General features: G+C 35.2%; 1 protein-coding gene across 5 annotated transcripts in view; it reads right to left on the reverse strand.

Moving 5' to 3' along the window:
* hfp (Poly(U)-binding-splicing factor hfp) overlaps positions 1-27480 on the reverse strand; it is an 84914-nt gene that overhangs the window by 37546 nt on the left and 19888 nt on the right. For 2 of the 5 annotated variants that reach the window (XM_081764056.1, XM_081764083.1), the window contains 3 exons: positions 22908-22985; positions 19763-19926; positions 13927-13973 (listed from right to left, as the gene is read on the reverse strand). In XM_081764056.1, the coding sequence (XP_081620182.1) occupies positions 13927-13973; positions 19763-19926; positions 22908-22985 (289 nt within the window). Of the gene's footprint in view, positions 1-13634; positions 13775-13926; positions 13974-19762; positions 19927-22907; positions 22986-23646; positions 23794-27480 lie in introns of those variants that run through there. The other 3 variants (XM_081764065.1, XM_081764075.1, XM_081764092.1) reach the window with 3 other exon arrangements.

Here is a 27480-nt window from a genome sequence, read left to right on the forward strand (position 1 = left end):
GAATGAAGATTTTACTTTTGCAGCTAATGTTAAAATGCTTTCTTCTCCAACGAGTTTTCTTAAATAATATGCCAATTATGTATCTGAAGTTTGACAGACGAAAAATTTTGATTATTTTGTGGTAATAAACAGTTTCATTATTGAGGTTCATTATGTTATTTCCTCTATAACATTAATTCTCTGCTTATCACACAATAAATAAATAAATAGAACAAATTGGAATCCATCGGTTTAATTTGAATGTCTTAAAAGTTTTACTTTATTCCTATAGTTTACCTTTCATTTACAAATATACTGTATATTGAAAACACTGTAACGTCTATTCAACTGCGATTCAATAAAACTACCTACATTTTTTGTAAGTGGTTAAAATGCACAATCTTAGTAGTAATCATCATTCACTACTATTTACGTTCTTCGAAGTAAAATTAATATTAGATTTCTTGTCAATCAGCTCTTATCAGCTACTTTCACAATAAGCAGGAGCAACATGGAACTTACACATACGTAATCCCAGGCTCACCGCTCATTCACATAAAAGTTTTCATCACGCTGAAATCCAAAATTGTTAAACTATAGGTAATTATTCTTCAAAAATTTAATTAAAATGAAATTGATGATGATATAATAATACAGGAGATCGAATAATACGCGTACCACACAAGATGCATGTAACACCTTAAAATAACTGTTTCCGTACTACATTACCAAGATAAATTAGCTTTCTAACAAAATCTCGACTTGCCTTTAACAAAAATCGAATTAGGAGAAATACAAAGTTTCATAAAAATACTCATTTGCGTTACAGTAATTTGTAGTACAGACACTAAGTAATAATATTTCATTATTAGTTTCAGTTTAATGCGTATTTTATTTTCTAGCATACAACACGCTCAATTGAATTTACCTTTCTAATTTAAAATGATGCATTAAAAAATTAAACAAAAGAATGCCAAATCGGCGCATTTATTCTGTGAAGCACTATACATTTTATAGTTAATGTTTCACTCAGTAAATTATGACTCATAACTTCTGAATTCAGAAAATGTATCATGGTATTCCTCAATTGTACAAGCCCATAAATGTCTGTTATAAATCCTTACAATTATTATAATGGGAGTTAAACTTATTATTCAATTATTTGAGTGTCTGCTGATTTATTATTTCCTGTTCTGAATGCCTGAACTCTTTTCTATAATTTATTTACTTTTTTTGTTTCTTGTATGTGTGCTATTTGTTGTTCATATTTTAGTTACTTGCCCGGAATACAAACATGCTCGAATGTAAATTTTTTACAATTCTGAAAGTCTAATATAATCAACTCAGAACTTTTCTGAATCTATAAAGTTTGCTGCTTTATGTAATTATCCGTGGCAATGGTTTTCTTTCTCTTCGTGCATTTCTAAAGAGAATGACAGTAGATCAGCATATTTTCTAATGAAAACATGATCTTCGTATATTGGTAACAGATTCATATAACCTAATTTTATAATTTATTATGATGCAGACTGATCGAAATAAATTCCATATCGCGATTTTGTTACTTATGATGTGAGATTTTGATTGATGATGATAGAAATTAACACAATGATATGGTAAGTCTTTCTTTCGTCCAACATCTTCCTTCACGCTAAATGTTGCCGAGATTGATCGAAATTTTAAATGAGTTTATGAATAATGTAAATGTTAAAGAATTACTAATATGTCTGTTCTCAAAAATTTAATTTGCTTTTCACCTGCTTTACTCTGGGACAACATAATTGCGATTTAACTATTATGAGTACCACTGCTGCGTTATATCAATTTCTAAAGATGTTCGATAGTTAGTCGAAAAGTCCTGTATTTTTCTGATCTAGTTCGTATCACTTATTGGTATTGTGGTACTGCATGTGTGTCACTCCCTATTATGATCACTCACGATGGTATTATATTATGAGTTTCATGTTGCTCATGAGGTACGTAAACTCTGTTGTCATTATAATCGACTAATTATTAATTTACTTGGAAGTTAAACTATTAACAAAATTACTTTACTAACCTGAATCGTAAGAATATTAACTTCTCGTGGAGCGCATAGGCGCGCGTAACACGAAATTTTAGTTATGCATACTTCTTCACGAAAAATCCGTCATAATAACGTTAAACACGGTTATTTAATAAGTTCAAGACGAAAATGATAAACCCTAAAACCGCTTCACCTACTTGAATTATTACTGCTTTGTCCTTTCATTTAAAAAAATATTTAGTGTGGTAATTTTGAAGAATGGGCAGACCACAGAAAATATTCAACAAATCAGTCCTGTTTAAATGCAGAAGTTATAATTTAAAAACATATCTGTATAATGCAACAACATTCAACAGTTTTCCATATAAACATTCTTAAATACTGTGGTATAATACAAGTGTTACTGTATTACATAGGTGAGTTATAATTTATTTAGTATTTAACATGACTAAACGTGGTTAAACTAAACAGACCAAGCATTTTACTTAAGAGTCTAAAGTTTTAAGACAACAAGTATATAGAGACTGTCGCGGTGCTTATCGAAACAACTTACAGACCCCTGTAAAACTGAATTTCACTGAGCAACGAAACTGTATCCACAAGTGTATCAGTCGCTCAGGTATTGTATAGCAAGGTGAAGGTGGTTGTAATCAGCAAATTGCCGCAGAAAAAGATAGTTTCTGGGAAAGATACGTTAAGGCTTCTCTTCTCCCTTGGACGAAGAGGGAGAATATATATATAAAACAATAGGACATTTTACCGGAAAAGACGAATAATGGTTCTGGAAATGTTTTTTTTTTTTTTTTTTTTTTTTTGTCGCTCAATCCGAAATTTTACCTTCCCCCCGAAAAAATTGTCTTTTGAAGTTTTTTTTTTTAAAGGGGGGATACCTAGAAATTCAAAATAGACAAAATTTGCAACAAGAACGACCTATGAATTTTGACGTAGGATGAACAGCGACTCGGAAAACACCTCGGCGCCGGGATATCATACAGTAACTCCACGTTGTCATGACGTTGCCTATTCATCGCTCTCTTGTCTTTCGATCATCTTGGGGCACATCTTCCCCTCCTTGTTGTCAATTGGCCCTTCCCTTTCCCCCAGCCCTATGACTCACTGACCTATGCTGCTCGAGAACTCCAGTCGTACGAAATACAACATACAGGGGTGTAGAACGAAAACTAAAAATTTTCCGAACACAATTTAACTCATTTTTATTTTTCTCCGGCAAGATTTTGTAACTATGCATCTAGTCCAGTAAAAATAAGGTTGAGAAAGGAACAAATTAGTAACAAGCTGAAAATTGGTACAGAAGTAGGGGAATGTATTAGGAACAACATACTGAAAGTCCCCTAAAATCCCACTGTAGCTTTTCCCGCAATTTTCATAAATGTCCGCCATCTTCGGACAATAACAAGGAATTTATGAAAATCATCACCCTTTACGTTTATTCCTCTAGTCACCGTTCTAATTATCACAAAGCCATGAATCATATGTAGTTGAAACGCTTAGAAGACATAAAATCTAAGTAAATAACATATATGCCCACCGTGTTAAATTTCTAGAAGAGGAAGAAGTAAAAAGCTTTTTTTTTTTATTTTAAAAAAGGTATATTTTGAGAAATTATGGGAAGTCTGCAACACTGACAGTTATCGCACATCAACGAAACAACACCAACAGATGTCCTTGATATTTATCTCAAACATAGCCAACAATGACACAAATCGGTAAAGTACAAGCTGAGAAAAAAATAACCAATATTACTTTCTGACTTCTCTGTACGAAAGTGCACAAGATGACATTCACTTTCGCAACTCTAGTCACTTTCTGTCATTACATAGGACCAAGAGTTATATATCATCGAAGAAATGTAAATTCGAACGAAGTAACACTTATACTAATCAAGCCCAATCTGTGAAAGAAGCATAAAACGCAAAATTTCCGAACAAAACATGATTTTCATATTTTTTTTTTTTTTTTAAATTTGCAACACTGACAATTATCGTATGTTAACAAAACTCCACCATCGTTTTCACTATCATAATTATTAATTTACTTTAAAATGGTGTACATTTTTGCCAATTGAGTAAGCTTTTGTGACGCATAGTTTTACACCACATAAATATAGCACAAAATTTATTTGCTGACAGTATTAGAAAGTAACGGAAATTGGTAGTCTCGTTTGCATGGGAAAACCGTAATTCACACACTTAAAATCACTCTCAACTACAATAGTCATTTTAATGTAATTCTGTTTTTAAATGTCTTGTTTATAACTAACATGCAATTAAACTTAATGTTTACATTAGATGTTAGTATGCACTTTAAGAACGTTTTTGTAACTACTCCATTCAGACTTATTTTATTAGTAATCAATGAAATTAACATTATTACCTCGTTCCTCTCCATGGTCTTCGTCATTTGGTTGTGCATTCATACAACCAATTCCTCGACACTGGCGACATAAATTAGAGTACACAATTCCGGCTTTCCGACAACCGAACATACGATCATAGCACTTTTTACAGTTACAGGTTATTAAATGCAAGACACTATATAGATCGTATTCCTTGGTCATTCTTGCTGGTATAAGAATATCTCCTAATGTTTTCCATCCATATTTAGTCGCTCGTGTATCATTGAGCAACACCTCGACTCAAAGAACGTACACACGCAAAGTTGATGGCCTTTCGGATTTAATCAATGAAGATATAAGATGCCTTCATGTTCTGAATATTCAAACTCAAACCCACCTTTTTATGATGTAACGTGGATGATACTCAAGTGGTTGAAGACACCAACTTGCCCTAATTGGAATGGATTCATGCAGCTGATGACAAGCAACAACATTAACTACCAAACATCTCAAGTAGTGATTCGATCTTTCATCAATCTTCAGCCAACAACAAGCATGGTTGCTATACTCGGCGCTTATGTTTGCCACCAAAGAATGTGCAGGGCACAAGCAAGAAACGTTCTTAGTCACGTTAGATTAACCTTTATACGCTAAAGCATGTGACATTGTAGCAACATGTAGAAGTTCTGGTGAATTATCGTTGATGGTTGTTAGACTTGAGGTTTTCCACACATTGATGTCATTTTTGGGAGCAGTTGCATATATAATGGAAGGTAGTGTCTTTGAAGAACTTTGGTCTTGCGTGCATGCTAGTAGCTCTATTCCACAGATGATGTCAGGCCATTCTTATGCTCGTGCTCTGCGAGCTCATTTTTTAACACAGTTAGCAATTGCATTATATATACATTTAATGAATTAGGCCGCACTAGGAGTTTGTACGTCAATTGCGAAATGGTTGTATTACCCTAATGACTGACGAAAATATCGATGCTAATGTAGTTGTTCAACACTCAAATATAATCAAGATTGCAAATTACCTGAAGTTATTCATGGACGCCGGTGCAGAGAAAAGCCGTACGTGTAAGTTATTTGCGTTGTATTTTCAGCTTGTAGGAATTATGCGCCTTTTCATTCGTGCCAAAAGAACTGGAGATTGGAATCTTCATCTTCACTGCGTGCGAAATGTTACCATATTTCCATGCAGTTTTACATCTTTTGTATGCCAAATACGCACGCCTGTACTTACAAGAAATGTTGCGGTTGGAGGATGAAATAGATCCTCATGAGTTCCAGCTATTTTTACGAGACGATTACTTTACTATTCGCAGGAAAGATTTATTTTGGAGTGGTATATGGTCTGATATGACGATTGAGCAGATTTTAATGAGAACAATGAAGAGCAGTGGTGAACTGATCCATGGGAGAGGCATGACCGAAAAGGTAATATCTAGGTGGGTCTAGTATGCCAGCAGCATGTTACTTACTAGAATGTCTTGAAAAATTATTAAGCAAAGATAAGCATGATATTCACACTGGTCGCCATGTGGAACTGTACCAAAGCAATGAATCGAATGATATATTAGATGTAGAAAAAATCTTGCGATAATTTTGCCAGCATTCCCCATTCCCTTCATATCAAGAGCTCGTGTTCCTAAAAATTGCCATGGTGGGTAATGAAATGGTCAACTGTGATAAAGCAAAGGAAATCGGATTGGTTGCTATGGAAGGAATGTTTGGACAGACTTTTGAAAATGTGAAACTTAAACAAGAAGTTAGAGTCATCTCACTATCTGCAATGCACAATGCAGTACGCATCCGTGATGAGGTACTGGCTGTAAACATGCTAATCTTCAACCGAATCATATGCGTAGTGAAGTCCGAAGAAGAACTCCGACAGTGTTTTGCTTACGAGCTTGCACCCTATCCACTTTCTCTCTTCAAAGAAATGTCCATGAGGAAAACGAAAAAGTTTGCTTTGTGTGACATGTTTGAATATCCTACAGTTTCTAAACCTCAAATTCAAAACACTGTGTACATTATAGATGGAGACTGACTTCTACATCATGTTTGACCAACATGGAACATACCTTGACGTGTACAACTCGTTTGTATCTTATGTACTCACAAACTTTGGAACGACAGCAAGTTATTTTTGATAGATATTGTACTGAAAACTGTAGAAGATCCGCTTAACGGAAACGACGTGAGTCAAATGTTCACTCAGCTTTGGTGTTATTCACAAATGGAACCATATTATAAACTACAAAAGATAAATTCTTGGGTAATTCCAAAAATAAGGATTGTTTCACCCATGAGCTGATGATTCATTTGCCACAAGTTGGAATTCAAACTCAACAAGCAAGGTGTGATGTTGACGCACACTTAAAATGAAAACTGCTGTGGCCAAGTCTTTAAATCCTTGTAGGCACGTCGTAGTAATTAGCAAGGATGTTAACATTTTACTCCTCTTCCTTGCACAAGGTAATAATTAGTAAATCACATTTCGAAAGTCTACACAATTTAGAACGAAGAAGTTGCAAGATACATGGGCAATAAGTTAACTGTTTTGCTCAGTTACCGTGCTTTAACTGGATGTGACACATCATGTTGTTTGTATCGACAGGGAAAGAAAAAGGCATTGCAATTATCTCAAAAACAGGAAGATTTATTCCAATTACTTTAAGTTTTCAACCACGATAATGCTAATGTGTATTCTCTGATTGAAACTGGGACATCATTTCTATTAACACTCTACGATTGTTCACCAACAGTAACCTCATTGGATGAATTCCAGTATCATTCATACGTCAGTGCTGTAAGTCGTTGTCCTTTTCACAACGAAATACAATTAGCTACATTGCTACCCACCAGCGATGTTGCGAAACATCGTATCTTGAGACTGTATCATCAAGTTCAATTGTGCCGCGGAAATGATATGCGGGTGACAATATGGATGGAAAACATTAAAAGATATTCTTGTACCAGCAAGAATGACCAAGGAACACTATCTATATAATATCATGCATTTAATATCCTGAAATTGTAAAATGGACTATGATCGTAGTATGTGCGGTTGTCGGAAAGCCGGAATTGTGTGATATAATTTATGTCGTCAGTGTCGAGGAATTCGATGTTTGAATGCACAACCAAATGACGAAGACCATGGAGAGGAACGAGGTAACAATGATAATCTCATTGATTTCTAATAAAATAAGTCTGAATGGAGTAGTTACAAAAACGTTCTTAAAGTGCATACTAACATCTAATGTAAACATTAAGTTTGATTGCATGTTAGTTATAAACAAGACATTTAAAAACAGAATTACATTAAAATGACTATTGTAGTTGAGAGTGATTTTAAGTGTGTGAATTACGGTTTTCCCATGCAAACGAGACTACCAATTTCCGTTACTTTCTAATACTGTCAGCAAATAAATTTTGTGCTATATTTATGTGGTGTAAAACTATGCGTCACAAAACTTACTCAATTCGCAAAAATGTACACCATTTTAAAGTAAATTAATAATTATGATAGTGAAAACGATGGTGGAGTTTTGTTAACATACGATAATTGTCAGTGTTGCAAATTTAAAAAAAAATATATGAAAATCATGTTTTGTTCGGAAATTTTGGGTTTTATGCTTCTTTCACAGATTGGGCTTGATTAGTATAAGTGTTACCTCGTTCGAATTTACATTTCTTCGATGATATATAACTCTTGGTCCTGTGTAATGACAGAAAGTGACTAGAGTTGCGAAAGTGAATGTCACCTTATGCACTTTCGTACAGAGAAGTCAGAAAGTAATATTGGTTATTTTTTTCTCAGCTTGTACTTTACCGATTTGTGTCATTGTTGGCTATGTTTGAGATAAATATCAAGGACATCTGTTGGTGTTGTTTTGTTGATGTGCGATAACTGTCAGTGTTGCAGACTTCCCATAATTTCTCAAAATATATCTTTTTTTAAAATAAAAAAAAAAGCTTTTTACTTCTTCCTCTTCTAGAAATTTAGCACGGTGGACATATATGTTATTTACTTAGTTTTTATGTCTTATAAGCGTTTCAACCACATATGATACATGGCTTTGTGAAAATTAGAACGGTGACTAGAGGAATAAACGTAAAGGGTGATGATTTTCATAAATTCCTTGTCATCGTCTGAAGATGGCGGACATTCATGAAAATTGCGGGAAAAGCTACAGTGGGATTTTAGGAGACTTTTAGTAGGTTGTTCCTGACACATTCCCCTACTTCTGTACCAATTTTCAGCTTGTTACTAACTTGTTCCTTTCTTGGAAGAAAAATGAGCTATCTTTACTAGACTAATCATTAAAATCGATTAATCAATGAATGCGATTTAAAAACGGGACTTAATTATATATTTGTTACGCATGAACTTGATTTTCAGCTTGACTGGATAATATTTCTTATGTTTCAGACTTTGGTAAAACCCATGGAGCAACATTTGACGGATCTGATAGTGATCCATGTGACACACATGAACGTCGACCCTCGCCTGCAGTCAAACGGAGAATAATAAATATGTCCCGAAAATAATTCAGATGTCGAATTTTTAATACTTTTCCCCTCAAAAATTTTTCATTATTAAGGTAAAGTTTACCTGCTCCAATTTATGAAGTGACAAACGTAAGATCAGCTCTTATTTATCATATGTTCCATATTTATGAGAAAAAAAAGTTTTTTTCCTCCCTCAAAATAGGGGCCCTGACCTGTACAAATGAAATATATAATATTGACGATAGATGCATCTCTGGTTCTCTTTTCTTCTCCTTTTCGGTTAGATGAGCAGAAAGTTACGCTCAGAAATACTAAATCATGTTTCAACTGCCTTGTAACATGATTGTACATATGAATTTTCTTGGTTTTTATCTAAGGATCCCAGACATCTTGTTTTAGCTGGGATAAACCTGGATTAACATCACCTGTCCCGCTGTTCCTAAGAAATTTTTCGAGACGTCAAAATGTCTGGTTTCCCTCCAAAACGAACTAATATTATTTCTACGATACTAACAAGGATATCGACAGTCAACTTACAGAAATAATTTACTAACAAGATTGCACATCTGGAAATTCCTGCAATGTAGTAGATTCCTACTTTTTAGAAGTTCCTGTAACCCATTCCATTTTATTGATTCTTTTTCACACTTTCTTTTTCTTTCTTTCTTTGGTAGGATATTAACTCCTTAACTTTCGGTAGGAATGGTAAGTACAAGTGACTCAATTACTACATTTATTCGCAACGACATCAGTTTCTAATGTAATATGTTCATACTATCAAACAGCCGTTTATTAAAAATTTTAATTTAATCCTACAAGAAAATGGGCTTCAAACGAGATGTAGGTGATCAACTTTTTTTTTCCCGCTCACAAGATTAAAATCAAATTCGCATTCCCGATGGCAATAACAGTAACCTCAAATATATGTAACTAATTTTTACTGTATATGTAACTAATACTGAAATATATGTAACTAATACTGAAAATTTTTATTGATGTCTCGGTATTTTAGTCTAGAAATATGGAACTCCTATCTACGACTATACTGTAAATTTTCATAAGGTGTCCCGGATTTTACTTTGAAAATTTGGGAACACTATTTTTGTCAAATTTCAAAATTTCAACCCTTGACAGAGAAAACGTTATTTTTAGGATTTACAATGAAAAGTACTTCCCCCTTTTATGTTTCGTTTAGGAAGAGATAGGGGGTTGGGGACTTCTACACGCTGAAAAAGAGGAAGACTGAAGGGGAAGGAGTTTTGAAGCAAAAGATTAAGGGTAAGACGAGAGAGCGAACGTAAACAATGTCAGTAGTTAACTGCAGAGTTGCGTAACTTACCGTAGGCAAGCTCGTACAGAGTGTCTACTAAAATTCCAAAATGAAATTTCGTGACCTTTTCTTTAGCAAATCATAAAATTTCCTAACATTTTCAAGAGCGAATTTGGGTGCGAATTAGGCCAAAATTTCATCCATGCGATAGAAACGTACTTTGCTTGTGATTTGGTAGCGTCTGAAACCGGCCATAGACATTTTTGATGGTGAATTTTGACGTTTTATAGAACAAAATTTTCCAATCTTTACTCACATTTGTAGTTAAAAAAAAATCGTGACCCAAAAGCTAAATTTCGTGGCTTTCATGACAGTTTTCTGATTTCGTGACTTTTTCGTGACCAATAGACACCCTGTCGTAGCTAGGAAGTGTATGTTTTGTGGACCCTAGCGATCCACTCCCCATCCTGTTCATTTTACGTCAAAATGTCATAAGACCTTTTATGTTGCAAACTTTGTCTACTTCCCAAATTTCTAGGTGATTTTCAAAAACAAACAAAAATATTTTTGGTGGGTATCTTTCACAATTTCGGAGCAAGGTTCGTGAAAAGTTAAAAAATCAGATTCCGCGACCCCAAAACCAAAAGTAAGAACTACCAGTAATTTTTCCAGGTAAAATCTTCTACTGCCTGGATTAAACAGCATCGGAACACTATCTCTGTGGCAGGAGGGCCACTGTTTTATAAAGAAGCGTTATAGCAGCCTCCTCCACAACCCACACCAACAACGAAATCGCATCCAAACAGGGCGTCAGTGAGAATCCATTACCACCGATTTTTGTAGCCAACAATTACATGCGGCCAAATCAAAAACGAATTCATGTAATCCATCACAAATTGAGGATGCAAACTGACAAGGCCAGCGTGCATCAGTTAACATCATGGAATATAATTGAACGAGGGTAAAAGGTTGTAACAATCACCACCTAGCTGGTGTGCATTGACAACTTGTAATAATGGACGAAACATGGATCTACCTATAGTTGTAACAATGGAAGAGGCATGGATCTACCTAAGTGATTGTGGAAAAGTTCGGATCACTCCTTAAGAGGTGTTCATGAAAACGATCAGCGTTAACTTTGTATGCCAAAGGAAACAATATTTCTAGAAAAGTTTTGTTGTTGTTACTGGTTTTTGCTACCGAGGAACTCAAGATATGGAAGGTCGAAAACACTGTTAAAATCGATGCTCTTACCACGAATATGTTTTATCTGCAGCTTATACGGACGATATACCTACAATATATGCCGACAACACCCACTATGGGGAACAGCACCTGGACAAAGCTTCAAGTTACATGGCCAAAATATCGGTGACCTTCTACCGCTGCATAACATATGTATATGTATTCATGTTATTCCGTACAAGGATATTCCCGTTAAGAGTCCGGACGTTAGTTCCATGATTGCTCAAATGGTGCCTTTCATCAAGTCGAGTTCGCAAAGTAAAGTGTATCTAGAAATCCCGCAAGCAGGAGTGGGACACTACATCTCCTGGTACAGGTGCAGTGGAAACTGCTATGTGTATAATAATCCATACCGGTGGTCATCATACCGAACATGACCGATAGTTGAATATCCTAGGTTAGTGACAAATTCAATTTGTTTCGATGGAAACGAATCAGCTTCTGTATTACATAAATGCTGATTGTCAGTGAAACTGATTGATGTATGTGTGATATGTTTTTAACTGAAAAATGAAACTAGCACATTTGACCTACTTTTAATTACACAAAACATAAGGCAATAAAAGCGCATGGTTAATCCTATATTAAGAGACTGGGAAAGAGCCAAAGAATGGGAAAATTCTGAGATATAGATAGCTAATATAGATTTAATCTGACATAATTAAGTCCACCATACTCTTTCTCTTATCTACGCTCGTTAGTGTTTCAAGTACTCCAGCTCTATTTGTACACAAACATACCACTTACTTGTACAACAGTTCATCATTACCCAGCATTAACTACAGTGTAAAGTTAGTCTACTATCAGTATATAAAAGGAGAGACATCAACATACTTTAGGAAAAGCTGAATTGTTCCAAACAAACAGCTTTATCTTACGTTAAATGGTTCACTACAGAGCTGGGAAATTTACACAATGATTGTGTAACTACGAAGCCCACATCACTGCTGACATACTATATTATTATCTACTGATGGCTAAGAACTGTAAACTAAGTGAACTGTACAGTACAGAAATTCACGATAGCAACAATGAAGGTAGGTTAGCGGTCGATTGACGCACTATAAACTCCACATGCTTTGTATTTTCTTCATACTACTTTCTTTACAAATGGCAAGTTCTACACTGATAAGATTATCCGATTCTTTATCTATACAGAATGAAACTGGAAATATTTTTCAATATATGTAATATGTATGCACAACTGGATATTTTGCATGCACATTTTCTCTTAATATATATAACCACCAAAGCATCTATTACTATGTTTGAACGTTTAGCTGCCCAACACTTTGTATCAACCAACTGCATTTCAATTTACTGATGAAATACTTCTGAAACCTGTCTACGTTCACTTCAGTATAATAATTAACACGAACGTATTTAGCTGAATGTCGCTAGAGCTATCTGAGATTGGAAAATAAATAAATAAAAACATTACAAGTTAAGAGTTGGCTATTGGGGACACGGATTATTTGTGTGGTTGCTGGATGTCAGCACTTCGCCTTTGGTGCACGTAGTCCAGTATTCTATTTTCTATGTGACAATCTTCCTTCGTTTAAAGTACAAGGACGAGAAAAATAAAGATCATAAGAACATTGGAGGTGGATACATTTCTAGCTATTCAAAGTTTCTCAAAATCTAAAGTCAAAAGGACTGCAGCCATATTTAGAAAATAAGTGTCGATGTCAAGTTTTGAAACTGAACTAATTATAAATACATGACGAACTCTACAAATAAAACAATAAACCCTTTCAACACTAAATCATACGTGGTTCAACTTCATTTTACAGTTATCCCACGAAAAATACCTAATATAATTACATTTTTTGTTTGTTTGTTTTAACTAGAGGCTTCAGTAAACTTCCTGGCACGAAGTTCCGAATATAGAATTAGAATACTGATCTACAAATGAGACAAAAATCTACGGGCTACAGTCCGCTCGTTCCACCAAATGGCTCGCAAATGACAATATGTAATCCGCACACCGGTTCCCATCATAGACATTTCTGATCCTCTAAACCTGAGTTCGTTTCCTCTTAATTAGCTTTCCAACTGCCTCATGATTCTGAACCAACAACAACAAAAATTCTATACTTCCAATTGGAATTGAACCCGGAGCAATGTGCACCAAAGGCATGCAATATCTGACCAAAATACATGAGCAATATCCAGCGTAACAATCTTACACATATAGAACCTTACACATGACTTGTCTAAGAGGCAATTTCACTGCTAACCTGCACATGAGCGCCAGTGCCTGTTGCCTCTGCACTTGAGACCTCTGACTAGCCATTTGCTGCAACAAAGAGATATGTATCACCTGAAGAGCTCCAATTAGAAATCTACCAGATCTCTCGACCAGTTGATATATGGATATATATATGAAAAAAATACATCGTAATAAATCTAGAGCACAACCACACATTAACTGCACCTTCGATTTGGAATAAAAGCCTGCTACCTGAAGAACAAAAACATAGAACATTCTTCCTACCTGTACAGTGGGCCAATTGAGAAATTTGCACTAACCTGCACATTAGAACTAAAGCTTGATGCCGCTGGAGAGACTTAGCTTGCTGAAGGGAAAAAAAGAAAATTTAAATTAGGTAATGTAGTACAAATATGTATAATTTCCACATATTGATACAATGGACAATATCTCGTTTCAGATCCCTTTTATTTATCTTAGAGGGCGACTTTCTATGAAATGTACTCGACTTAAAAGTTGAAAAAAGGTCTTTCCCACGAGACAAGTGGGATTAAGTGATTAGGCATAAAATGATTTAGTAACTATTGGGAACAACTTCATTTTCCATAAACGAGAAAATAAGTAAGTTTTAAAATCCTGCTGTTGAGGAGAAGTAAAAAAGAAACGTATAAATAAAATCAATTTCTACGAATTCGGTGTTGGAAATAAGTAGTAAGTTACATCCTTTATTTCAAAATTCCACTAATACGAATTTGATTGATTTGTTTATTTTTTATTTATACTATTTTGTCAATACTGAGGCTATATAGTACGAAACCTACAATTTTAAGTGAGGTCTGATCTACTAGGTCAGTCGAATTAAAATACACTTATACGGTGCTCATGGGCAAGTGTTCTAAATATTTTCCTCATTAACATACTAAAACTCTCTACCGATCCGACTTAGCTAAGGGCGTCATCTTGAATAAATGACGGAGGAAGAGGCACTTTCATTCGGTTTTTGGCTAATTTCTTAAGAGCTGCTAACTTTAGGATGAAAATGAACTGAATCAATTTGAGAGAGCAGAAAATTTCCTATCAAATACGATTTCTAAATTTTTTCCAAAACTCACCATTGTCCAGAATCACTCCAGAATACTATATTACAAAAACAATAAAGAATTTTTTTTTTTTTGGATTGTTGAAATGTGTTTAGGAATAATGGCAATCATTTATCTCCGAATGATATATTATTCAAGGTGAATTTACGGATAAATTATTCTATTTGTTGACAATCACAGACCGTAACCAGTTCTTTAAAGATGATGTTTAACTTGCACAATACATATTTTAATTGCTATTTCCTTCCCAAGATATATGTATATATACACAAGGCATGTTTTTATGTAAGTAACGTTTAAATATTCAGCCGCTGAAGCGCTGCGGTTGGCATTACACACATGCGCGCTGTGTACCTACATCTGTTGGCAAGTGGGGGCGCGGGGGCTCAGTTGTAAAGCGTTCACCTCCGGTGCTTGGGGTCCCTGATTCGATCCCAGCTCGCACCGTGTGGACTTTGTGGTGGACAAACACCGTGCTCGTGGGTTTTCTCGGGCTTCTCCCGTTTCCTCCCACTTTCTTCATTCCACCATTTCATTCATTTCTCATAGTCACCGTCTCCTTTCGCCTAACCGGCATAACCGTGGGACGTAAAACTCAAAGATTTCATTTCATTTCATCTGTTGGCAAGCCAGATGCCATTACGGAAATATTCGACCGTGTTTAGGTTTGCGTAAAATGCCTCCGCTTAATGAGAATCTTGCCGACTATGAAATACGCGCTGTGATTCGTTTTCTTAGTAATAAAGGGTGAAAGCGGCTGAAACTCATCACCAGATTAGTGAAGTGTATGGAAGAAACATAAGCGATGGAATGGTACTGAAATAGGTTGGAGCGTTTAAAGATGGCCGCATTGATGTTCATGATGAGGAAAGAAGTGGGCGACCTTCTATCATCACTGAAGACTTGGTGCAGGAAGCTGACGAAAACGTGAAAGAGAACAGACGCTTTACGATTTCGTCGTTATCTGATAAGTTTCCTCAAGTTTCAAGAAGTATTCTGGAGAAGCATCTGAGTGGTTAACGACACGAAGACGATGAGGTCAAAACGGCCGTGTTGCAGTGGTTGTCAAATCAGGCGGCAGACTTCTATGAAGTATTCAAAAGTTTGTTGTACGATACGATAATTTCCTTAATATTGGTGGAAACTGTGTAGAAAAGTAGATTAAGGTATAGGCTTTCATGTAACAATAAAATTGTTACGAAAAATATATTGGCTATATTTTTATTATTTCAAAACGGTACTTAAAAAACATGCCTCGTATATATGTCTCAAAAGTCCCCTGACATAGGGTAACTTTGATATCCGAGTTACAACAAGATGTAAGAGGGGAATCCGTTTCCAAATATGATGTTTTCAATCTAAAGTGAAGGAATTTTTTAAATCGGACGAGTCGTTTGGGCTGTACACACTTGTACGACTGTACTGTCGATGGGCAGATCCCATTTGAAACATGCCCTATTGATACGTTAGCGTAAAAAACAATCACTTCATTTACTTATGTCCAGGTAAATGGCAACGTTGCATTTTCATTTAACATTGAGCGCATAAAGACTGCATACGTGTTTGTGTGTTAAGTTGTAACTTTTCAGCCACACGCTGCCAAATCGACCCTGTTGGAACCAATTTTTCGGCCAGAAATAATGCTCTTGGTGGAGACATGCATGCTTTACACGAAGTAATTTCCAACATATCTCAGGTGGTGTTGCATTATATTTGTTGGATCCTGCAATCATCAACACCTGCTGAGTGAGAAAGGTTTCAGTGGCAACAATATATGTAAAACTTCATACTCTATGAAAAATACACAAAGCGATGAGGTTGAGACAAAGACTGACAGTTATCTCTTCTCAATCAGTGTTGTCAATGAATAACCTGAATTAATTGTAAATGTATGACATTCCTGAGTCTATGCGTTTACATTACTCAATTTCTCTCTCGTTTCATGCTGTACTATTATATAATTCTCGGAGTTACTACGTATCTAATTTCCTAAAACAAAACTTGGGAAGGAAAGGAGCGGGGGGGGGGGGGGGAGGATGCTGTATAGAGGAGAAACCTCCGTTGCGGGTTGGTATCTTTGTGTTGAGAACAAATGACATTTCGGGAAATTCCCGACACCCTAAGCGCGGCCCTGACTGCATATCATGTTTGTCATTAGGAGTCGTGCTCTGAAGTGTAGTTGAATAGTTGGTGTAATGTTCAATGTTCTTACTTCAATCTACAAGAGGGGTGGAGGAATCTCAACAGATAAATGTATATTTCTCTTTCCATCCTTATTTAAAATATTTACTAATGTGTTAATTGTGAATACTCTTGAGTAAAGATTAGGCTCTTGGGTCTGGCCTATGATGGGACGATTAGAATGAAACTTGCAACATCCATAGCAATTCGGCCTACAATCAGAAACTCAAAAACTATTTACATATATATTAGGGGTGATAGGGGGGCATTCTTATCAAAAACTGCCTAATGAGATAAAACCTGCACAATTTAATCTCCCTGACGTCTTGAGAACAAAAATAATTTTTAATACTTTTCCTTCTTTATTTGGCGGCAGCAGAGGGGGTATATTCTTCAACACTGAAACTGGTATGACGATCAACGTTGAAACGATTTGTTTCTAGCACTTCCCGTATATAGAAATTACACCCTTTTAGCCTATATATATATATATATATATACATTCACTCACTCACTCTGCTTACGCCAATACACTTTAAATATGAAAGTGATTGTTGTATTTTTGTTATGTGAAAGTTATCTGACTGTTAGGGGCACGAGTTTTTCGCACTAAGAATTTGGTAATTTCGCGTTTCGTTTTTCATATTTTGCGTTTTATCGCATTTTCCAAATAAAGTTTCGCACTTTGTAGCTCTTGTGGAAAGGGTATTCTCTGACATTTTTACAATCGTTCCTTTTATTCATAGATCACTACAGAAATAAACCATTAATTACCTGAAAACAAAATACACTGAATATTTCACTTGTCATTGTAAATTATATATTTAATAAATCAAACTGAAGGAAATCGGTAACTAAACTTACTACGAGTAGGAAAGTTTTGCTGTCTTCTGAAAACTCATAGACACAAGTTGCATTTAAGCATTAAACATAAGCATGTTACATGTTTCCACATTTTCCTCCTCCATTGTTGTACGTTTGTCACTTATCACCAGCCCATACTTGGAAATAGCCTTTCACAATTGGTATTGCTTGATGGAAGCCACGCAAACGTAAGTAAAACATAATCCATTTTTTTTAAATGAAGCCAAAACTTTAAACAACTTCCTTAACCCAACAATGCCTGGTTCATTATTACATGCAATTACAAAAGGATCAAATAGCTTTCCCAAAGCACCCCAAGCTTTCTGCGGTTTGGGAATCTTTTCTTTAGGAACAAAACTTCAAGAATGATCTTTCTGCCCATATTTTAAAGTTACATTCATACTAGCCCTGTTTTCACTTGGTAACAAACGTAAGTGTGCATTAGATTTTTTTTTTTTTTTTAATAATACCAAAAATGCCCTGCTCTGCCGCAACGAGTACTGAGTTTGTCAAGACTACTCAACAGATGTAATGTCGGAGATTTGTCCGTCTCAGTGAAAGTTATAAAATCGACAAGGTCATTACAATTATCACTAACAAAACTGAGTCTTCAAAATTAGCTTCTTGTCTTTCAAATAGCTTTTGAGCGCTTTACCTTGAGAATTTAGATCATTAAAATTTCGCGTAAGGTTCGAAATTTCGCGATTTAACGCGCAACAGAAACCGATGAAAATACACATAGAATACCATAAAACGTCAAGAAACTGAAAATTACTTAATTCTGATACATTTCGCTTTATTGCGCATTGCAAAAAACTCGTACCTCTACTGATTGCTTGTATAATACACAAAGGCTAGTTCGTTCTACAATAGTTCGGCTTAATCACACTATGAATGTTTCTTACTATTGCACAGTTAAAATAAGATGCACATAGACAACTATTCTACTTAGTTTCATGTATCTACTAAACTTTCTTCTACAGCTAACAAGTCACACTGAACTGCAATCTTTTAACAAAAACGAAATGATTTAAATAAATCAGTTAGGACTAAACACTACTAGATAATCGATTTGCAGAATTTCTTGCTTGTTAATTATGTGTTGTGTACACAGCATTAGCAAAAATAATATAATTATTTATTTTATCCAGATTCATAGCTTTAAAAGCCAGATTATAAAGTGGCGAAGGTTGAGTAATCATTCGTCGATGCTTTAAAGAACAGGTTTTGTATGTGTGAGTAAGAGAAATGCAGTCTCACATGTCTCCCTCTCGTGTATATGTAAAGGCCCATTTACCACCATAATACTCGCCCGCACTACGGACTTCCCTATCACCGAAAGTAAACGGAATCTGGTTAAAAATCATTCGTAATGCATCAAATTTCATTTAAAATTGTATCACTGCGTGTATATCCTAGTTAAAAATGACGTGACATGTATTTAAAAAAATAATCCGTGCTGTTTGACCAATTAAATGTGACATAATACTGTAATGACCCTCACTGTCTGTGTCAAATGTAATTTTATATTGTGACAATTCTCTGTCGGACTAAGAAAAAAAATAGAGTTTTTGATAAAGATATTGTAGATTTGCTTTAGAGGATGAGTCACTAGCGATTTTTATCGTTTTTAGCTTCATACATTTTCTTTTTTCCTTTCACCTGTGTTTACATAATACGTAACGGAAAATGAAACACAGGAATTTTACAACATTGAAGTAAAAAGCAGCAAACTGAATGTTTCTATACATAGTAATACTTTTCAAATGAAAAATTTAATACTTATTAAAAATTAACATTTTAATACTTATTAAAAATTAACAGCTTATTAATCAATCTGTGAATCTGAAACACTGAAGCTTCTTGGAGTCAAGCAAACGTTTCGGTGATATATTTTCGTATTAAGAAATCAAAAATACAAAGCAATGAAAGTATACTACAAAACGAAACTGCGTATTAAAACAAATGAAAAAGGGAAAAAAAGCATTAAATATATATATATATATTTCACCTGTTGCTGGTGCGCGAGTGTTTGTTTCATCAAAACCATCTTGATACTTTGTTCCATGGCATACTTTTTGGCTCTCGTAACCGCATCCTGCTGATCTGAAGTGAGTTTAGGGAGTCCTTGGCCCAACAATCCTGGCACTGACACATCTTTCTTAGCCCCTGGTCCTATATAACAACAGAAGTATAAAATTATATAGCATAAGCTAAGTAGTTGTATTTCATACCACACTTAGATCTCTCAATTTTATCCCCCCTTTTCTTTCTCTTTCCTTAATTCATACCTCCTGGTACTACTGACTGCTTCAGCGTTGAAGACCTTGATGTGAAGGTCTTAGATGATTGATCACCAATGGTTTCCACCTCATTTTACAGTCACTAGCTTTTTATACAGATTACTATGATTACGCCATGTTACTGGAAAGGTTTTTGGAAACCCATCTCGAAAAGTGCGAGGATCATGGTGATCACTGGTAAAGCGTTTACTTTTGGTATTGGGATGTCTGGTTCGATCCCCGATCAGTCAATTTGTAGTGGACATGTGTCCGTGGGGTTTCTTGGGCTACTACCATTTCCTCCCACATTCCCATTTTCTAAATTCTTCCATCATCATTCACTTGCCTTAATTATAGTGTCCCTTAGCTTAAAAGGCAAATCGTTGGACGTTAAAGTAAGACTTCATTTCGTAAAATAAGTTTATTTTCGCTGTATTTTCATAAGCACAACGGTTCATATTGCAGAAATAGACAGTAAATACATATTTTATGATCAGAAGTAACTGAATGTTACTCAGATTTATAGTAATAAACTAGTACTACAAGCATGTCCCCTACACCTGGTATTAGGAACCGAATGTCATGCTTACAGTGAGTAAACATAGCAGTGCATGCCTATTTAAAAACCAGTGATTTTAAAAAGGTATATTCTTCAGGTACTCTTAATCTGAAATATATCTGTGGTATTTAAAAAGAATTCCAAATCCTGATTTTTAGATACAGATGCTTAACAATTTCGCTTATTTGGTAGTGCTTGCGTTGACAGTAGAATGCTGTTCTTTAATACTTATACTGTAAATATTACGGAACAATTATCAATAATCGCCACATTCCACTAACAAAGTGAGTTTTAAAAAAACTTGATCTGAAAATCAAGTATTTGAAATTGTTTCCCTTTTCCCCAAAAATCATATACAGGGGGCCCATTTTAATCTTTCCACGGAAATAACTCGAAAATGGTTGAACATAAATGAACCGAACAAAAACTCAAATAGGAAATGCCACGGGATAAATCGAATGGTGGTGTCGCGATGCTCCTAGGGCCGCCCTTCATTGGGGCTCAGGGCCCAACTTTAAAATTCTAAATGAAAACATGGGCCGATTGATACCTCGTTTGACAGATCTTTAAAAACCAAAAAGCGTTGTGGCAAAAGATTTTTTTATGTCTGCCACCGTATTTAAAAATGGCTGCGAAGACATGTTGCTTGTATCAGATAAAACGTTCAGTACCACTAATACGAAAACGGTTGAATATAAATGAATCGAAGAAAAACTCAAATAGAAAATGCCATGGGGCACATTGAATGGTATTGTCGCGGTCCCAGGGCCGCCCTTCATGGGGACTCAGGACCCAACTTCAAAATTTTAAATGGAAACATGAAGCGAGTGTCGTTCGATATACCTTAAATGGGGAAAAGTAGGCAAAATTCGTGTTAAAGGGTATCTTCCATTTTGATTGCAGGCAATGATTTACAGCAAAAATGAATCAAGTGAAATGCGAAACAAAATTGTCGAACAATGTGTACAAACGATGCTTTTGTTGAAAGGTCATCTGCACGATATTGGCTCGATTCTTTTCTTTCTATGTCTTCTTGCATGTGATAGCATATGAGGTTCACTCAGATGATGTCCACAGTTACACTCCGAATAACTTTCAGTTGTGATCCTTAATAACGAAACGGTACATACTGATGCAGATGCCTTATAAAAATCTTGCACGCACTGCGTTAAATTACCAGGGGTGGACAAAATGTCTGCAAGTTCCAAAAATTTATTATTATTTGATTCGCATTTCAGTTTCTTCTTTCTTCTCATCTAATAACACTTTGCAATACACATGGCTGTTACTCTTCAAACTGAATTCCACTTTATTTTTATTCATTACAGTACCAGTCACTTTTACACACAAATGTTTCAGACAAACCATACCTATTGCCAGTAAAAGTGGAATTCTAATTTGAGATTTTATTTATTCCCGCTTCACCCACTTACGGAGGGAGGTTGGAAAGATAATTTACTAAGAATTAATTTCCTCCTTTGCATTATGTCACTTTTACTTCAATCATCTTTTTCTCTGTTGCATTATTCACCAGCCGTGGAATGATAAATACCTCTGTGATTTCCTATATGAGTTTTATTCTTTTTGTTTATCTCCAACCGTTTACATACTAGTGGCACCGGAAGTTTTATCTGATACAGGCACCGTATCATGGAGGCCATTTTGAAAACGGTGACCCATATGAAAAATCTTTTGCCACAACGCTGTTTAGTGTTTGAAGATCTATCGAACGAGGTGTCACTTGACCCATATTTCCGTATAAAGGTGGGCTCTGGGCTCCCATGGGTGGCCCTGGGAGCACCGCAACATCTTTCGACGTGCTCCATGGCATTTCCTAGTTGAGGTTTTATTTGGTTAATTTATGTTTAACTGTTTTCGAAATATTTCCGTAGAAAGATTAAAATGGGCCACCCTGTATATTATATCTATCTATCTATATATATATAATTGATAATGTTTCTCAATACGAATCCTCAAAGTTCTCTAAATTAAATTTTAATAGTTTAAGTAGTTAATAAGTTATCTACAGTAAGGTTTATGAGTAATTTCAAACGTGCTTATACTCGAAAGAAAACATTAAGACATATTTATTAAAAACGATCCCAGAAGCATCCAAAATTATCTAATTGTGAACGTTTGGGCAGTAATGCCTTTCTCAGCACACATCCTTTCAAATTTTGTGTGGCGCACTACATTCCGTACGCATTACCTTCTTGTCAAAAGGTACCGAATTCAATACTTCTAGGTTAGTTTTTATTATTAATACTGAATAAGTATCTTATTAAATTAAGTAGCTTATTCGCAAAATACCTTACCTGCCACAAGAGGTCCTGTTTGATCAAGATCAGTTAATATAGGACCGGGCAAGAACTCTCCAGGAGGCATAAGCATTTCTACGAAAGGTAAAAACAAACAAGAGTCAGACACTGCTTCCACTTAATACACAGACTAGCTAGTCACCGAGAGAGAGAGAGAAAACAAGCTATATATCTGCTCTGATACGTTTTTCATTACAGTCGCAGTACATCAAAGCAAAAATTATAGAACTCAATCTACAACACTAAAATACTTTTTTTTTTTTTTTTTAAATATAATAATTATCTTTTGAAAATAATAGAATATATACATGTATGTCTGAATATACGCTGCCAATAGAAACAAAGAAAGAAAATGGGAAAGCAAAGAAAGAATTCCAATTGCTTCCCTCCTCTTTTCAAGCGCGTAATGACTATTGCTAGCCTGTGTTGAGATATTACGTACTACAAGATATGTACTTATTGTAGTGCTGAAGAAATGTATCTATACAAAATTCTATTATATGATGAGAAATGCCAATGAATACAAGGAAATACTAACACAGACAAAACTTTTTACATATGTTTACTTAAAGGTATCCAACTCTCTTCTCTCCACAGGAATACGACTGCTTTGCAAGTAACAGTTCAATTTAATCTTAAGAATGGTCAATTCTAAGTGTTAACCGTAATAAAATGAATTTTACAATAAAAATTAAGAGTATGAAAGTAACAACTGTCAAGAGAAAAGAATTGGTACCTAATAAATAGTTTGTGTTGGCATGAGGCTAGATTTTGACGTTTACCGCAAAGGGTAGCAGGTGTTCGGGGTCATGATGCCCCCTATTGGTTCTCTGCCTCTCATCACACGCCTGAAAACAGCATCTAGGCTAGGCTAGGCGCAAGTCTACCCATGTAACGACACAGAAAAAAGAGAAAAGAAAACAAGAAAAATCATATGGGTATTTTTAAAACAGGAATTAACCATATTTGCTCGAATCTGCTCATTTATTTTTAATTATTGATGAGCAAACGTACACAATCATACTAATTTTAGAATAGTACACAGCACAAAAAATTTCAACAAAAAGTCTTTTAGCTGGAAATTAGTTTATACTTCTGAATTTTATGCTTAAAAGTAATAATAGTTAACTTGTGGACCTGCAAGGAAAATTGAGTTTACCAAGCCTACATATAAATATATATATATTTAAATCCATGTAAATGCAGAGTGCACACCAAGTCCTATTTGACTAGCACCAACATTAGTAAACAGGAACATAATCTAATCCATATATATAAAATTGAAAATCACTATGTTTGTGACTAAATCTCCTGAACCGCCTGACCGATCTCGATCAACTTTGTTACATGGACGAGGTTCGAGGCTGGGCTGGTTTTAGGCTATTCCCTTTGATGGTAAAACTGAGGGGCGGAGAGGGGGTATTAAAAAATAAATACAACTTTATAATTCCTGAACCACTCGACTGATCTTAAATTTTCAACATAGATGAGATTCAAGTCTGGGATCGTTTTGTGATTTAAATTTGATGGAGCAAAGTACGGAAGGAGAAGGAGGGGGAGATATATAAAAATCAATTTATATAAGACTTAAAGTTACTATTTTTATAACGTAACTCTTGAACTATCCGACCGATCTCAATCAAATTTTCAACATATATGAGGTTTGGATCTGGAACCATTTTTATTATTTCATTTTAACGGTAGATCCTAGGGAAGGGGGAGGGAGGTGGACGTATAAATAAAACCTAATAACTTTCGAATCACCCAACCAATCTCGATCAAATTTTCAGCATACGTGATTTTAGGGACAGGGATTACTTTAGGCTATTCACTTTGACGATGCACCGTAGGGGAGGGGGAGGGAAATTTAAAAATGATCAAAAAGGACCGATATTCGACCCCGAATCCGTAGTTTTCGGGATCGATAAGAGAAACAGTGACACTTCTGATGCTGTTTCAATCCAAATCCAGCCCTGATAGTTGGGGAGGGGGAGGGTAAACGTAGGGGAGGGGATAAACATTTAAAAATGATTGAAATTGACTAATATTAGTGTTGAATCCATAGTTTTCGGGGTCCATGAGACAAACAGTGACATTTCTGATGCTGTTTCAATCCAGCCCTGATTGTTGGGGACGGGGATAAACATTTAAAAATGACCGAAAATGACTAATATTAATGTCGAATCCATAGTGTTATGAGTTGCTGAGATTAACAGTGACTATTCTGATGCCGTGTGCCCCAACACAAAGGAGGGGGAGCTACATATAATAATCAGGGTTGGCTAAAACCATGGTTTTTATTAAAAAAAAAAAAAAAAACAGGTTTTTTGGTTTATACTCCGTTTTTTTTTTTTTTTTTTTTTTTTTTTAAATAATTTACTCTATGTATTTATATTAGATATGGACAGAAATTAGTTTGTTTCACCTTCGTATTATTATGCAACAACAAGGTTATGCTGGAAGGGGTCATATAAGCTTAAAGCGGAATCCAAACCGCTTCTCGGCTTCATCCAAAAACAACTGTCCATTTCGACACGAAACCGGAACTAATTGGTCACAAATGCGATTGTCGACTCACTCACGAAGGACGCCTGATAAAAATACGTTGTACTGATCTTTACATAGGCCTAGTTGTTAATATAATTGTCAAGTGTCATTTCATAAGGACAAAAAGATAAACAGTTACACAAGTAAAAACATTATACAATTATATATAAATCGGGAAACTCCCGCCTTAGCCATTGGGAAAATCCTGTAATTACTTTAAATGTATTTATATGTAAAATTTTGTCAACGTATCATAATCTCTACGCTAAAACTGGGGTATTAAATTACAAATTTGGCATGTACGTATCACTCAATAAAATTTAAACGGAGTCGAATCCAAGCTGATGTTAGAAGCTACGTAGGCAGTTGATAAATTTTGCCAATTTCCATCAATATATTTAAGTAACCTTGGCTTCTTTATAAAACAACACTCATTCAGGCAAGCAGAAATATATAATTTGGTTTCGTTTCGCATGTTTAGGCTTAACATCCTTATGAAATACCAAGGGTATCACAGAGAAGACTTTCGCTTAAAGGGACACCTCGAATCAAGATGGGTTGTGGTTCGACCGAGAATTGAACACGGGACCCCTTGATTTAAAGGTGAAAAGTACATAAACGTAATGCAGATGGTTTCATATGTGGAGACGTCACCATGAAGTTCATACGATTTAAAGCATTTTTCGTTCTTTTCTTGTTTGGTTTAAACCATTCAAAAAAAAAAAAAAAAAAAAAAAAAAAGCTGGTTTAAACCAGCCAACCCTGATAATAATAATAATCGAAAATGACCAATATGAGTGTCTAATCCATAGTTTTCGGGATCATTGAGATTAACAGTGACATTATTTCCGATCTGGTTTAAATCCGAAATCAGCCCCGCCACTTAGGAGAAGGGGATAAAGAGACACACAAAATGATTGAAAATGGCCACTATCAGTTTCGAATTTATAGTTTTCTGGGTCGCTTAGATGAACAATGATACTTTCGATCCCGTTTAAATTCAAATTCAACCCCGCAACTTGAGAGAGGGAGAGGAAGAGATATTTAAAAATGATCGAAAATGCCCGATATTAATGCTGAATCCACATTTTTGGGGGTCGCTGAGATGAACGGTGACACCTTCAATGTCATGGCTCGCAACATGGGGGAGGGGGAAATATATATATATATATCGAAAATGACCAATATTAGTGTCGAATCCATGGTTTTCGGGGTCGCCGAGACAATCAATGATCTTTCCGATGCTGTTTAAATCGATGCCATTAAAAACGAAAACAGCATATTTCACTGGTACTAAACAAATGAGATACGGAGTTGTGCATTTAAATTTTCATTTCCACCCAGCGAAACGGGTAATATATACTAGCAATATATATAACTGTATAGTGGATTCAACAACTACACACCCACTTTTCAATTCATTGCCATTAACTTAGGGTGCATGGGCTAACTACTAACATTAACTATTATGAGATTAAGACTTTCAAGGTGATTGTATAAAATTATATATTTATATACACATCTGTCAATTTTTTAAAACTAATCGCGATTTTTTTTTTTTTTTTTTTTTTTTTTTTAAAGATTATATTTCAAACCATTTTGAATCTTAGTAAAACTTTCTTTTCACGTCTCATAATAACTTAAGTGTATGTACCGGACTAGTCTTTCCATTTACATCTCAAGTGCAATGTTAACTGTAAGTTTCACTTAGGTTAGTCTAAAGAACAATGTATCAGAGATCATTTTACTTTACGCGACAATTCACGCGGAAGAGTTAGCTTCCCAATATCTGAGAAGACAACGTAAATAATTACGCTACAGAAAACTTATGTAATTTATCATCACATAATGTGATATTTCTTTCTTCATACACATTTGCAAACCACATCATTCCTTACCACATATTCAGTTTCCTGTAAGCAAACTACTTTCAATACTTCTGAATATGACACTAACCTGGGTGGGAACCTATTCTTATGACTAGCATAAGTTACTAAGTAGAAACTTCCGAATAATTTGACGA

Source organism: Thermobia domestica, chromosome 1 (genome assembly GCF_964235325.1).
Source record: "Thermobia domestica chromosome 1, izTheDome1.hap1.1, whole genome shotgun sequence".
Classification (NCBI taxonomy): domain Eukaryota; kingdom Metazoa; phylum Arthropoda; class Insecta; order Zygentoma; family Lepismatidae; genus Thermobia; species Thermobia domestica.